The sequence below is a fragment of the Homarus americanus genome, unplaced genomic scaffold, assembly GCF_018991925.1.
Source record: "Homarus americanus isolate GMGI-L3 unplaced genomic scaffold, GMGI_Hamer_2.0 scaffold4896, whole genome shotgun sequence".
NCBI lineage: Eukaryota > Metazoa > Arthropoda > Malacostraca > Decapoda > Nephropidae > Homarus > Homarus americanus.
Genome location: NW_024749657.1, coordinates 7,124,406 through 7,141,437, shown reverse-complemented (window position 1 = coordinate 7,141,437; position 17,032 = coordinate 7,124,406). Strand labels below are relative to the sequence as shown.

The 17,032-nt window shown below is 38.8% G+C and overlaps 1 protein-coding gene across 2 annotated transcripts; it reads right to left on the bottom strand.

Annotated features, from left to right (window-relative positions):
• Positions 1-1,994: 1,994 nt before the first annotated feature.
• LOC121853664 (actin-like) lies at positions 1,995-12,137 on the bottom strand. Of its 2 annotated transcripts, XM_042347992.1 has the most exons (3): positions 12,032-12,137; positions 11,484-11,697; positions 1,995-3,103 (listed from the first exon to the last, which is right to left on the bottom strand). In XM_042347992.1, exons 2-3 carry the CDS (start codon positions 11,674-11,676, stop codon positions 2,163-2,165), a joined length of 1,134 nt encoding a protein of 377 aa, XP_042203926.1. In that variant the 5' UTR covers positions 11,677-11,697; positions 12,032-12,137; the 3' UTR covers positions 1,995-2,162. The 2 variants fall into 2 exon arrangements, with proteins under 2 accessions (XP_042203926.1, XP_042203927.1); XM_042347993.1 differs by lacking the exons at positions 11,484-11,697; positions 12,032-12,137 and adding an exon at positions 3,648-3,667 and having other exon boundaries at positions 1,995-3,312.
• Positions 12,138-17,032: the final 4,895 nt, after the last annotated feature.

Genomic DNA, 17,032 nt, shown 5'->3' with positions numbered 1-17,032 from the left:
CTACAACTTCACCTGTATAACACCTGTAACATTTCTACAACCTCACCTGTATAACACCTGTAACACTTCTACAACTTCACCTGTATAACACCTGTAACACTTCTACAACTTCACCTGTATAACACCTGTAACACTTCTACAACTTCACCTGTATAACACCTGTAACACTTCTACAACCTCACCTGTATAAAACCTATTAACGTAATCGTAAAGAAATTCCAAGATTTTTAATATTTGTCTCTTGATCTGTTTTATATACGACTCTTTTAGTACCTTTAATGTATTACAAACTGGTAAGTCATTGTTGATACCGGAAATGAATGGGTTAGTGTCCCAGCCATCAATTTCCTTTTGCAATTTTAAAATAAATATCAATTAGTGATTATGGTATGATATATTTAACCTTCTATGTCTCTGGTATGTGTTAGAAAAGGGTAAACATCTTAGAATTATCCAGATCATAATATTTTCTAAGGTCTCATAGTCCTGACTGCCCGTTAGCGACAGAGTGGATACGGGGATATTGTATACGAAGCCTTTGGTACACAAGGAGGCAGCATGACCAGTAGTGCTATCGACCACATTCACTTCCCCAAATTGTTAACTTAGGTACCCCCGGAACAGAAGGCGAGCACTGTATCCACTCATATAGATTATATATTAATTGATGTTAAATGATGACATAAGGTCTAAAGTGATAAAGAAGAAGAGTAATTAAATTGGAAATAGCGTACAACTAGTTATTTGTATATAATAATTAAAGTCTATACTCAAACCTTACTGCATACCCGAATAAGTTTAGGTTATTGTAGCATCGTGGGGTCCGTGTGTGTCAGGCGTTCGGGCATATATCGCGTGTTAGACTTTGGAATGAACGTGTAAGGTTAATTAAGTAGCATGTGTTAGAGGAGAACTTTTACATTAACCTTCCATCTTAATATTAATAACACACTGCACATGTAAGCAGCTTCTCCTCATAGTTGTCAGAATGTTAATAGACGATGACAAAAAAAAACTGAGGAATTATAGGAATTTATCTGTTTAGAAATAAAAGAATTAATACCACAAACATATAACTACTCTCAAGTCTTAGTCGTCCTATTAATAGAGAAACTTGACTTAGCGATTATTATATACATCTCTCATTACAAAGGAGTTATGGCTATAAACGTGTAATAACACTCGCTCTACGATCCTCGCTGTCTCACTCACCGCAAGACTTTATACTGTAACCTTTGTATCAATAAACATTGTCATTATAAGTGTTCATCACGCTCAGTCTTTTTGGCGTCATTCATTATTATGTGAGTATGTTGACAGTCAGACACAGTGTACTTTGTTTCTTTGTTATTGGTTTCACATGTACAGTACACTATAAGAGAAAAATAAACAAAAACATGCCTGTAAATGCGTTAAAACTGAGGAAAACAATGGCAGTCATAGTCCTAGCTGAGGATGGCTCAGTAAAAACAGTGTTTTTGTAAGACAAGAACACAGTTTCATTCTATTTGTAGTAACAACACAACACATTATATCATAGCATGATGGCAGACCCACACCGCGTTCTGTCCTTTTTGACCTCCAGATAATTTGCGTACCCTTGTCAGGGCCTGTTAACGAGGCATCTCTTAGCCTGAGACGATGATTTGAACTGATTGGTGCAATATTTTTCTCCTCATAATGTTTACACCAATAACCGTGTGCATAAAACATTAGATATATGGAGAAAATATATAATGACATAAGTATTTGAACAACCAAATCCCATTCACGGACAAAATAAGTCACAGAAAAACAAGAACACTGTATATTTCGATCGTAACGTACGTACGGTATCCCTCACTACTGAAGAGGACCGTGAGCTACGGTCGATATATACTTGTACAGAGCTCTTACTTTTTATGTGCCTTATTTTATCCTGCAGTGTTATCTCTTCTATATATATATATATATATGAGTATTTTATTACAGGTAGGATATATAAAACACATGGAGTAATATTCATATAAAATATACTTTTTTATGAAGTACAGATATATGAAGCTTGTTTGATGTTGTAACATACAAAGGCTGTATCGAAAAATATATAAAAAATCTTAAAACTATTGTTTCGAAATTGAAAGTTGGGTGATTATGTATAAAAATAATATTGAATAAAAATTTTAGAAGCACTTGCGGTGGACAATTCCGGGGCCGGACTCATCATATTCTTCCTTTGATACCCACATGGACTGAAAAGTAGACAGAGAGGCCAGGATGGAGCCACCGATCCAGACGGAGTACTTACGCTCGGGAGGAGCAATGATCTTGATCTTGATGGTAGTAGGAGCCAGATTAGTTATTTCCTTCTGCATGCGGTCAGCAATACCAGGGTACATGGTGGTACCTCCAGACATGACGGTGTTGGCGAACAGGTCCTTCCTGATGTCAATGTCGCACCTCATGATGGAGTTGTATACTGACTCATGAATGCCAACAGATTCCATACCCAGGAAGGAAGGCTGGAACAGAGCCTCAGGAGCACGGAAACGTTCATTACCAATGGTGATGACCTGACCGTCGGGAAGTTCATAAGACTTGTCCAGGGAAGAGGAGGCAGAGGCCACATTCATCTCACTCTCAAAATCAAGAGCGATATAGCAAAGCTTTTCCTTGATGTCACGAACAATTTCACGCTCAGCCGTGGTGGTGAAGGAATAACCACGCTCAGTCATGATCTTCATCAGGTACATAGTGAGATCACGACCAGCCAGGTCAAGACGAAGAATTGCGTGCGGTAGAGCATAACCTTCATACACGGGAACATTATGAGTGACGCCATCACCAGAGTCACACACTAGACCAGTAGTACGACCAGAGGCGTACAGAGACAGCACGGCCTGGATGGCCACGTACATGGCGGGCATAGCAAATGTTTCGAACATGATTTGTGTCATCTTCTCACGGTTGGCCTTGGGGTTAAGGGGAGCCTCCGTCAGTAGAGTTGCAGATTCTTCGGGTGCAACACGGAGCTCATTGTAGAAGGTGTGATGCCAGATCTTCTCCATGTCGTCCCAGTTGGTAATGATTCCGTGCTCGATGGGGTACTTGAGAGTGAGGATACCTCGCTTGGCTTGGGCCTCGTCACCGACGTAGGCGTCCTTCTGACCCATACCGACCATCACACCCTGGTGACGGGCGCGGCCAACGATGGAGGGGAATACAGCGCGGGGAGCGTCGTCGCCGGCGAAGCCAGCCTTGACCATGCCGGAGCCATTGTCGCACACCAAGGCACATTCCTCTTCGTCGCACATTGTTGCTTGAAGTAATAACCTGTAAAGATAGTATTTGTTAGATTTATGCTCCAACTTTCTAAGTATCACTTCCATTCACACAAGTGCATTTCACATGGTTTAATGCTTTACACTAAGAACTGTGGTCACCCCTGCTTAAGAACATTAACATACTGTATAACATTGAAAACTCATTTAATGTTCCAAGTTTAATTAATAAGGTGATTTTAATGATTTTCATACCTTTTTAATTTTCTACAACACAGTCAAGGAGCCCATAGTTTTCCTTCTATAGTTAAGGGATTTTCTTATCACACACAAAAATCTCAGTAAAACTCTTTGTATCGCAAATTAAAGATAAGAGAGAAGACTTACCAGTGCGAGGTCCTCCTCGAGTCGACTGTGTACTAGCTGCGTCAAGGGGGACGCTTTCCTTTTATACGCACCCTCGAGCTCGGAAGGGACAGGAATGTGCGTTTAGCCCAAACAAGGCCTCCCTACCATTGTCTGCATTCCGTGGCATTAGACACGTTACTGACGGAAAACTGGGTGGTGGAATCCTGGCACTTGTTCCAAAAATAAACTCATATGAACAAAAACATTACCGCTCTTCTGCTGTGGTTTACTCTCAGTATTATTTCGAAAACGTAAGCATTTTCCTTTCATCTCATATTAAAAGGTAATTTAATAATGAACTTCACAGATGAACCTCACTTTGCAAACATTGCGACAAAATTCATAATTTTTTTTTTAATTATATCCGTGCAGTTTTCTTCTCCCACTTGGAAAAGATGCAATATTACTGTTTAAATCTGTATCTTACAGTGAAAATGCACACCAAAGCTCATTTCCTTAAATTGCGTATTGTAACACCACCCAGACCCATTCCATCTTCCAACACCATCTGTCCCTCCACCGCCTTCCCAATTCTCAACACCACCTTCCAACACCACCTCTCCTTACACCACCTTCCATCACCACTTCCCCCTACACCACCTTCCATCACCACCTCCTCCTACACCACCTTCCCAATTCTCAACACCACCATACCACCACCAAATATTAAACACACCAAAGGTAACATTTTTTTTATAATAATAAGCCCTTCATCGTTATCTAAGATCATGTTAAGTTTCCAAATGTTCCTATATTTTCTTAAATAATGAAGAAATTTTGATGTAAGAATATTGTGGCAGCTCTGGTCGTAGTTGTCAATTCATTAATATAATTTCAATTATTTAAACAAATATACGAACATTTGGAAACTTAACATTATTACAAATTATTCTTCCTTTGGTGTGTTTAATAGTTATCTTGACAGTGATACAGCCGAAAATATATCCACCGACAACAATCCCCATTACATACAGCTTTACTTCACCACGTATTACCAGGTAAAACTGCGAGTACAAGAGCCAGGGTGAGGTCGATGCTTCTTTGGTTGACTGCATGTATACATAAAACAACAGCAGTCTCTAAAGCACAGTCTCCCGTTTGTCAACCTTTACTGGATTAACACTTGATGTTTATTGTAATTTGTACCACATTTTTTTTTTATTCAGATACACTAAAACCTCTTGTCAGTGGCTGTTGTTGTTTGTACTCACGCAAGATGTCATTTTTTACTGAAATAACAAAAAACACATAAAAGATTAATTTCTCAGCAACAGTTATCCTCTTTTTCTTATCGTTGAAATGTTGAGAGCTGTCTTTAGGTGGATCGAGAACAAGTGAACGAAGGCAAACAAGATCAAGAGAAGTAAAGGAGAACACCATAGTTATTATTTCTTAATTGTTTCGTCCTAAGGTTTTGAATATTAAGTCATTTGGGTCATATTTTCCCCTTCATATTTTAGTTATGTTGCCGAGAGTATTACTTGTTAATTAATTGGTGTGTAATATGAACTTTCTTTATAATTACACTATACCTCTTTTCCAACTGAGCTGCCAAGGGACGATACTCACTCATTCTTCCTGTGCACATAACGATACTCAATCATATGACCTGTGCACATAACGATACTTACTCATATGACCTGTGCACATAACGATACTCACTCATATGACCTGTGCACATAACGATACTCACTCATATGACCTGTGCACATGACGATACTCACTCATATAACCTGTGCACATAACGATACTCACTCATATGACCTGTGCACATGGCGATACTCACTCATACTGTCTGTGTACGTACTGAGAAACGCACGTCTCTTCCTGTGAATTTTCCCAGCAGGATTATCTAATACTAAAAGGTTCCACCCACCTGTGTAAAAAAAAAGATACCATCTGTATACTGTGCAGAGCGGTGTTCATTTCTTCCTATACAGTTACATAAGAGCTGAACCAAGGTAATGTAGAGCAACGACTGAGGGAGCGCCACGTGCCTCCAGACGCCCTGTACTGTATATCACTACCAGTTGGCACACTATTGGCCTATGACTCGTTTGGCACACTATTGATCTATGACTCGTTTGGCACACTATTGATCTATGACTCGCTTGGCACACTATTGATCTATGACTCGTTTGGCACATTATTGATCTATGACTCGTTTGGCACATTATTGATCTATGACTCGTTTGGCACATTATTGATCTATGACTCGTTTGGCACATTATTGACCTATGACTCGTTTTACAATAGTTCAATTAGGTCATGGGTCGGTTTTTAAATGCAAAAAAATAAATCTTACCTAAATAAATCGATCGTTTATGTACAATTTATGTGGTGTTGGAAGGTATGGGATGGTAGTGTTGGAAGGTATGAGATGGTAGTGTTGGAAGGTATGGGATGGTAGTGTTGGAAGGTATGGGATGGTGGTGCTGGAAGGTATGGGATGGTGGTGTTGGAAGGTATGGGATGGTAGTGTTGGAAGGTGGGATGGTGGTGTTGGAAGGTGGGATGGAAGTGTTGGGAGGTGAGAAAGTTGTTTAATTTAAGGTTCGCTGGAGGTTTTTAGTTTAACAAATTTATTGGCAGAGCTTGTAGTACAGTTTGCCTATTCTGAGTAATTCAGTCAGGTCTTGACACTGAGGGTGGTATCACTTCTCACTGCCACGCAGGACAAAGGTTCATACACAAAGAAATACATCATATTCATTAACAGCTATAAATGTATAGAGGTCAGATTCATATGGGTAATGTCACTGTTCACTGCCATGCAGGACAGAGGTTCGTACACAAAGAGATGCATCATATTCATTGACAGTACATATACATATATGTACACACACACACACACATATACATATATATACATATATACATACACATATACATGTACATATATATACACACACGCACACATACATATACGTCGGTCAGATTCATGTGGGTAATGTCACTTTTCACTGCCATACAGGACAGAGGTTCGTATACAAAGAATGCATCATATTCATTGACACTATATATAGGTCAGATTCATGTGGGTAATGCCACTGTTCACTGCCACGCAGGACAGAGGTTCGTACACAAAGAAGGAAATACATCATATTCATTAGCAGTATATATAGGTCAGTGGATCACATACATTGGAGTCATATTCTAATTGAAGACTAATTAGTGTGGGCTAGCAAATTTGGGATAAACAGCAAGAATGTCCTCAAGCACACCTGATTCAATGAAGTAATTACATAGTTCAAGATACAATAAGTCAGGTGGCCTGAAGTCTTTGACAGTGTCACATTCAATAATATAGTGTTCAAGTGTATGCTTTAAAGGTTTATCACAAAGTTTACATGCTGAGTGTTCCGGTATGGGTACAGCGTTACTAACTTGCCAGATGTGTCTGTATCCTAGCCTAATTCTGGCCACGACTACATCACATTGTCTGGTTCTGTCCTTATGCTGGCCATACCGGTACCTCTTGTCACAAAATTTGTCATATTTACTAATGCTACAACTGTCAGGTCTCTCTGCATTTCTCACTTCTTCTAGATCAGAGTTCATGATTCTGACTTGAATGTTTTTAATTACAGCATTGGACAGGCCAAGGTCACGGTCAACATTTTCTTTCTTACATGCCTCATTGGCCAGTCTATCAGCATGGTCATGATACCTGATTCCAACATGGGACGGAATCCACACAAATTCGATACGAAAGTTGTTCTCATTGGCAGTTATCACATTCCTTTTAATATCACATACAACTTTAGACATAGAGCCTGACGGGCTGTTCATTGATTTCAAAGCACTTTGAGAGTCACAGAATATCACCCCACCTCCATTTTCTTTGAGGTAGTCTGTGGCTAAGTAGATTCCAGTTAGTTCAGTTTGTGTTGTGCTGGCCCAGTTGTTCAGCCTTTATTTGTTTGACACTATCATCTCTTTTTCTTTATATATTACAATTGCACAGCCTGTTCTACCTGTGTTTGTCTACACAGAACCATCAGTAAAAGCATAACATTCACTTGATTTAATACTCTCTATGTGTCTGTTAATAGTTTCTAGTGTGACACATCTCACCACATCGGTGTTTAACATTTGCTTACTACCAACAGGAGTGTAATTAATAGGAATTGATTTATCCAACCAAAGAGGAATGGCATTAATAGGTTCGTCTGGGGTGATTGGGACATTCAGTTTCAAGAGATCTGCCACACTTTTATGAAGCCACGCCCCTGGAGGGACTCTTTGTGAGATAGCTGGAGATAAACGCCATATTTGAGTACATGGGTATAGAATTTTATTTATTCAACTTAATCTGTTTACAACCCAAATACTTTTCAAAATCTAATTCCCACCCAGTTTTCTTTATATAGCGTAATATCGAACCACAAGAGAATTTTTTTTTTAGCATTTTCCTTATTTAGTTAGAGACAGAGCCATGTTATTTCCGACGCAGTACCAAAGTAAGAGGGTGAGGTGCCAAGAGCCAAGAACCCAAGCGAAAACGGCTCCTCACCAAATGTGCCCAGTAATGTTGACTACGGTCCGGTGAGGCGTTGGCAGAGTGTAGCCCCACCCCCGGGTCCTTGGGTTAAGGATTTGGGAGCTCTTGCGGCTTCTGCGGTGGTTATTTCGAGCAGGCTTTATTGTGCGAAGGTGCCCGCTCGACCATTTACTAGAGCCGTTTCGATCGCCACAATGGACTCACCTTCCTGCCACACTCCTGTTCTTGCACATATAACTTATTTTTTTTTTTTTTGTACATGTGTTGTAGAGCATGTCGCCACCTCCCTTCTACAAAATAATACATAATCCTGTCTATCTATCAATTTATCTATCTATTATCTTTCTTCCCACTCCAACTTGTTACGTAAAGTGATTTAACGGTTAGAGAATCCCGATGAAAGGAGGAAATACTAATGATGAAAAAAGTGCAAGAAAAGTACAAAAAGCAACGGGAAAGGTTTGAAATAAAAGCAACATTCACACTTTCTCATATTTTCAACTTGCATTCAAATTATTTAGGTTGATCTTTAATTCTAACAACAGTTACTATCAGTTCAGTGTTCATCGTCGAAGCGTGTGTTCGTAGATATTTTCTTTCATATAGTGTATATGTCTTGTGACGAAGAAAAGTACCACGATGCAATTTACGTCCAAACACCACCACAAGCTCCTGACAGAAAGTTAGGTCGTGATCCATACTATAGTTGTGCGTTAATCTTAATTATTCTAGTCATTACCCCTGGACCTTCTCCAATAAAACAGCTGTACCAGTAAATGAAAAAAATCATATGTATATATAAACATTGGATAAAGCATTAGTTATTCTGTAAAGGAAAAATAAAATGGATCACGTCAAGGTCAGGCACCCCAGCTTATTCCACCTGAAGATTGACCATCTTAACTTTCACCTGACCTGACTTGGCCTAACCTCACTTAACGTAACGTAACCTAACACCCCAAGATTAGGGTACTTAATATTCAGGTGAAATATACTGGAGTGTCTGATCTTCACGTGATCAGAAAATACTATCTAACTGATTATTATTAATCACCTGGCTGTCTCATTAAATGATAATATCAGTACTCAAGCCTATTAGTTACTCTCAAACAACACTTAACTAAGGTCGTCACCATATAAGGCATCAGTGTGTAATTGTTTACACACATTCACCGAAAATGACGCGCCTCTTATCTTTAACATTTGGTTTATTTGCCAAGTTTGAACAAGGTGAATAAAAATTCAGTCACTGGCTGCTTTAAGATACACTTGAAGAAATTTCTCCGTCATCAGTCTGATTAGGGAAGACGAACTTTGTGCTGCTAAACGCAGGTAAATGTAATTACTTGCAATTTACTTCGATGCAAAAAATGAGACATAATGGCTCAGTTTTATCTTTAAGACTATGGTAATTTACCCTCTCTTATTCGTGAAGTGACAACTAAACGACAAAATTATATAGATACCTGCAGTTATTATGTCACAATGACATAATTGCGATTGTATATATATATATATATATATATATATATATATATATATATATATATATATATATATATATATATATATATATATATATATATATATATATATATATATATATATATATATATATATATATATATATATATATATATATATGCAAGTAAATCACTGTACGCGTGAGTATATGATTAAAGCAGTAATTCATCTTCAGGGGTGAGTACAGTCTGTACTCACCCCTGAAGATGTGAATTACACGAAAGCGCTTGGGCTTCGTGTTTTCTTCTTTCCTTGTGGTTATCAGCATATATATATATAAAATGTATGTACAATAGATGTACATTCTAAGTAAAGTAATGGCAGGTCCTGTGCTATACTGTATTATAGTCTATGGTTCAGTTGCCATATTTTATAATAATTCGATAAAATAGCTTGGCGGTGTACAAAAGATATTAGCTTCAGTTTCCTCGGCATATAGGGCATCTGTCAGTCCTCTGTCATGTTCTTGACCTTTTCAAACTGTTGCTATGGTAAATGTATCCAGTTTGTACTGGGACCTGTACCAATAACACTGCAGTATTGTTTCTGAAATTTGATATTTCGTATTGTCGTATTCATATAAATAATGAGTCTATTATACATAAATTAGTTGATCAAATATTCTTTAGATTAAAATAGATTTAATTATTTGATGTGAATTAAGTGTAGAAAATAACATCACGTCTCTCGTATACCTCTTGGGAAATGTAAAGGTAAATCATATAGACATGATATACCTGGGAATTATAGAGAAGGAAAGAAAAAGACTGATTCAAAAATTAAAAGCATATATTTTTTTCATTGTGATACAAAAATAATACTATACAATTAAAATATCTGTATTATTTAGAAACATTTGCGGTGAACGATGCCGGGGCCAGAATCATCGTACTCTTCTTTGGACACCCACATGGACTGGAAGGTGGACAGAGAGGCCAGGATGGAGCCACCGATCCAGACGGAGTACTTACGCTCGGGAGGAGCAATGATCTTGATCTTGATGCTGGAGGGAGCCAGGGCAGTGATTTCCTTCTGCATGCGGTCAGCAATACCAGGGTACATGGTGGTACCACCAGACATGACAATGTTGCTGAACAAATCCTTCCTGATATCAATGTCGCACCTCATGATGCCTTGGTAGACAGTTTCATGGAGACCTGAACACTCCATACCCAAAAGTGAAGGCTGGAATAGAGCTTCTGGTGCTCGGAAACGCTCGTTGCCGATTGTAATGATCTGACCGTCAGGAAGTTCATAAGATTTGTCTAAAGAAGATGAAGCAGCAGCAACGTTCATCTCATTCTCGAAGTCGAGGGCGATGTAGCAAAGCTTCTCCTTGATGTCACGGACGATCTCACGCTCTGCACTGGTAGTGAAGGAATATCCACGCTCAGTCATAATCTTCATGAGGTACATGGTAAGGTCACGACCGGCCAAATCAAGTCGAAGCATAGCATGTGGGAGAGCATAACCCTCGAACACCGGGACGTTGTGACTCACGCCATCACCAGAATCACTGACCATGCCAGTGGTGCGACCTGAAGCATAAAGAGACATGACGGCCTGGATGGCGACATACATGGCGGGCATACCAAAAGTTTCGAACATAATCTGCGTCATCTTTTCACGGTTGGCCTTTGGGTTGAGAGGAGCCTCAGTTAGTAATGTTGGCGATTCTTCAGGGGCAACACGGAGCTCATTGTAGAAGGTGTGATGCCAGATCTTCTCCATGTCGTCCCAGTTGGTGATGATGCCGTGTTCTACAGGATACTTTAAAGTGAGGATACCTCGCTTGCTCTGGGCCTCATCACCGACGTAGGCGTCCTTCTGACCCATACCGACCATCACACCCTGGTGACGGGCGCGGCCGACGATGGAGGGGAAGACAGACCGGGGAGCGTCATCACCGGCGAAGCCAGCCTTGACCATGCCGGAGCCATTGTCGCACACAATGGCGCAAGTGTCCTCATCGTCGCACATGATATAGCAGTTTTGAAAAATCTAAAAAGAAATTCATACCTATATATAGATATTTACATACATTATGTAAATAATGATTAATTTATTAATTTTTTTAATATAAGTATAAGAAACCCAATTCATGACAGGCTAAATTGCTACTTTTTGAAGTTTATAAAAATTTAATGTATTACCTGTGAAAAGTTCGTTTAATATAGCATATATCTCCCAATACATAATAGTGTAATTTTGAGATATTAACCAGTAAATCTTTACAGCTGACTATAATACAAGTGTCAGTATTCATCAAGTCTCCTAATAATTAACAGAACATTAACATCACGTATCACAGCACACCGTGTGAGACAAGACTCACCTGCTGGCGGGGCTGAGGCAGTGGACGACTAAGGTGCCACAGATACAAGCTGCCCTTTTATACGGATCCTCATGTCCGTCGTGTAGAAGAGGTGGGTTCGAGCCAAGTGTAGTCCTTCTTGGGCCTTCAGCATAAACTTCAATTTCTTAATTAAATGGATAGGTAACACTCTAATTGTATTCCGTGATTAGATCGTATCGAGGAGAATCGTAATCACTCTACGATGTCCTTACTATAGGTTACGATCCAGCATGCAATAATACACAAAAGAGGACTCGTTTCAGTTCCTTATAGTCATGACGATACTGGAGTTCAGCCAAGGAACTCGGTCGTGAGTTCGGCAACCTCAGTAACGCGGAGATACTAAGTGTCACCTTACAATTGACAAAAAAATCACATTGTATTTTTCTTCTTTCCAATGCTACCTAGATCATCAGAAAACGACATATTAACGTGGATATTAACACATACAATAGATAGTGGCTGTTTAAATATCGACGCCACTCACTGGTCTCCACACCCACGGGCACTTAGTAACAACAGGACAATTCCGTGTGAGTCTTTCTCTTGGCCACAACACCGAGGGTTCAGTGTGAGTTTGTAATGATATAGTTTCATAGAAGAACGTGTGTTGTATTCACTTACGTTAGTCTTGAATTCACATCAAAATGCAAGGTAAATATTTTTCTACTACAGGAATAAATGATAAATGAATAACAATTTTATTAAAATGGAACGTAAAGATGTTAAGGTGTAAAACAGCGTAAACTATATTGTCATTCATTGCATAAATATATAGTATACTTCTTGAAGAGTAAAAATTTGGGGGAACAAAATGTAATCTGTTGCATACTCCATTATAGTACACAGACTTGTACCCGTTCTTCTCTTCACACGTGGTAGCAAACTGAAAATTCTAGTGTTACCTCAATAAATCTTTCTTGGGAAAACTGCCAACGTTTATGTACGACATCCTGTGGTATAGCCAATATTTTCCCCAAACTTGAAAAAAAAAAAAATTCAGTGTACCAGGATCTGAGTGCAGTACTAACACCCACCAGAAGACTGACAAGATACAATGTTCTGCTAATTCATTGTTTGATGTAAAGTCTTGTAAATCATGTGTAAAACAAAACAAAGGTTATATACCGCACCTTTTACTAAGATATGATGTAACGGGTTAATCTCTGGGCCCGCTGTGAGGAGTGAAAACAAATGGGTGTTCACAGACTCAGGCTTCGCTAAATTAAACCCGCCCTCACGCTGCTTAGTGGCTGTGACAGGGACCATTATTAAGATGTCACCCAATGTGTGAGTTGTTTGTCCGCTCGTCTCATAAACACTTCATAGTATATGTTTTACGAGACTTTTTGTGAGGGAGAGATTATGCTCCATTAAGATACAACCTTATTTTATGATAGTAAAGCTCAGTTACAGTATGCGCGTATAAATTGCTGGAGGAAATCATTGAAAATTTATTAAATAAGTTTTTTTTTTGTCTAGACACATTCTTTAAAGATATTTTATATGTAATTAAACGTTCTATAAAACTAAGCTTATGTTAATATAAACATATCATAAAACTAAGCTTATGTTAATATAAACATTCCATAAAACTAAGCTAATGTATAAATAAACAATCTGTAAAATAGCTTATGTGTCTATAAACATCAGAAAAAATAAACACTGAACCTTGAATTTCATCACACTAACTCAGTCAGTCTCCCGCGCACCGATAATCTCTGGTCACACAAGATGACCATAAAAGTAGACAAACACTCGGGCGGTGAAATGGGCGGCTAAGAACGGAAGCTCCATGAACACAAGGTCGAGCGAGGTGCGGTGAGTTCTGGGAAGTCCTCGGTGACCAGGAGCTAGTAGAGTGATTCTGGCCACATAAGGTCCAGCTACTACCCTCCTCTTGGCTCCTGCTCAATACTCACCTGCCATTCGTCTGTGTCTTATCGAGAAATAACAATGTGCTTGGCAACTCCCTGTTAGATTAATAGTATAAATGATTTGTCTTTCGTTTCCAGGACAACCCATTACAGTATATTGTCCTTGAGTGTTTGGTTTATTATGTGTGTCTCTATTATAATAAATCGGTTGGGTTTGGTTAGCTCAAGGTGTTCCTGGTTCAATCTTCGGGTCGGATGTGAGATGGGTGTTCTTCATAGGTTATTCCGGTTGCCTTCTATACTAACTCTGGTGGTGGTGTCGTGACCATGGCGTCTAGATATAATCAGAAATGCAGCTAAACCCAAGTCATATACACACACAGTTATGAAGGTGGGTAGCATCTTAAGCATATATTAGTATAAAATAAGTTTAATCTGCTTCTATATCCTTCTCATATTCATTAACACTGGAGAGTTCGTGGCATAATCACAAATTCTATCAAAAGATGTTAATACTCAGTTTTCTATAAGTAAACATTGTCTTCATAATTAACTACAAAACCATTCTTCTTGTTTAAGTTCACTGAGGAAATATTGTTTTTCGGAATTATCCTATTTTGGTGTAAAACAATGGTAACAGTTAGGCAAGTCTCACGGCTAAGACAACATACATAATTATTAAACAAATTTCTAGAAGTGTTGGTGATAATTTTTCAACACAGGGAAGTATAGTGATGACAAACCCAAACGTGTGGAGACGTTTTTGCGTACTGGTGAAAGTTTAAAAGCCTAAAATAACTCTTACGTGGCGCGAACAAGCTGGGGAGTTGAAGAGTAAAGTGATATACTCTTTTTCCATAAGTCATCCATCACGTTAACTAATATGATACAGTTAACGTAGTAATTCATAAGTACATCTGTGTGGGCCATTATTACGCACAGTTCAGATATTGTAAACGACGTGGGTGTGAATGTCAGAGCTCATAAGGAAGGTCATAAACACGGGTGAAATTACATTACATCAAGTTTGATTTTTCTCTCCAAGTGAGCGAATATTTTGAGCGAACGAGTTTTATTATTGGCGTTTGTTTTTAAGAGCAAAAATTAAAAAGATTAACCCATAGAAACTTAATGTCCGGACGGAAGATGTGATTAGACACCCAAAACTCGGATGTAATATTACTTATCTTAGTAAACCTTAATAAGCAAATCAATTTGTGTTTATTGCACCAGGGATAAGAACTTTTTAATTAATTTGTTAATGTGGTGTATACATGTGAGAATATGTAAATGGAAAGAAATTTGTTTGTGATATTTATGTGTGACCTACTTCACACACACACACACACACACACACACACACACACACACACACACAAGTTGTCCTCCTTGGCATAATGGTATTTAGGTGACAGGATCTCGCAGAATGATACTCAGAATATAACACCAGAGCTTCACACGTGGTTTTCGACAGCCTTTATTAAAAGTTCTTATAATAACATTAGATTCAACGTAATGTCCCTGCACGTCCTTTTCTGTAATTAGTATCTACCTGAACATCAAGGCGTCGTATTGTACTATACAGGGGGGGGGGGAAAGGTTGATAGCTCCACCTCCTCACACGAGCCACAGGATATATTTACGTTGGCGGAGACCCCTGGTAAAGTTACACTGAGAATAGCCTGTAGGAGGAGGTCCCGGGGGCTGTGGTGTACTGGGCGGGAATACACACACACACACACACACACACACACACACACACACACACACACACACACACAAAGCTAACCACTCTCGTTTTCTGTGTTTACTGGGTGGCCTGAGCTGCCCGCTGGCCCCTTGACTATCTTTAACCCTCGGCCATCGTCGTCCACCTCACCTGCTTCAGGTGTATATTAGGAGAGGTCTTCAGAGAAACAAAGAAAACGTGAAGAAAAAAAATACATCGACGTGAGAGGTTTTCTTTAATTAGCCATTCATGTATCGAGCCATTTAAGGCAGGGATGTGTAATGTGGGCTTCTTCTGCAGTGACTATGGTCTTGAGAAAAGATATTTGGGGAGGTCAGCTAAACCTAGAGACGAAAATGAATGGAAGAATTAATAACCCGAACAGTAATAAAGTGATAAAGGTTTAAAGTTAGTTTTTCTCGACCTCCCGGTACTTCACATGTCCCGCCTCCCACCATCACAATGATGGATAAGACCAACTCATCTCAACTATCAGTCGTCTACTTGCTCTCCTTTTGTAATAATATCATAACAGTTAAATTTAAACAGGAAACTTGAACATTCTAGATAATTAACTCGTATGACATTAGTTCATTAGTAATCTTAGACCAGTATCATATAATACAGACGGTGCCTATTGATATGACTAGAAAATGTACAGAACGTAAAACATTCTTGATCTTGTTATATATATACGTAACAAATGAATCAACTAACTTCCTAATTGCTTTCCGAATACAAAATATATACATGTCATTCAGCTTTACTAGAAAAACAAACATGTTCTTGTAAACGTAGAGAAGTGAGGCAAAACGCAACGAAACACAAAACGGCGTAAAAAAAACACACACAGGGTAGGGAGTACTTGGCTGGCGTGTGGCCAGGAGTGTCGCGTGAGTCTTGTTTACATGTTTACCCTTGCTCTAGGTCCACGTGACGCTCTCAATGCCATGTAGCCACAGTCATCTAGCTGTCGCAAATATACAGATTTATACCACACAATGCGCATTCCTTGTAGTAAAGTCAGTACAGTATGATACAGCGTTTAGGATGCTTGATATGGGATGTAAATACTGTTGAGATATACATTTTAATAAGCAGTGTGTCAGATATGGTTACGTGCTAATACATAATCTTATTCTTTTCTGTAAATTATCAGTTCTCTGCAGTATATAGATAACATGTTGTAAGTATATATTTATGCTGTGCTATATAATTAGTCATATATTCCGTGGTCGTAGGTGGTAAAGCGCAGGGTGTTGAAATAGCTGGGGATAAATATTGGTATAGGAATTCTTGCTATTGTTCTTATCTTTTGTGTTTAGAAACATTAAACTAAATGGAACTAGATAATGGATATCGTTACCTATAAAA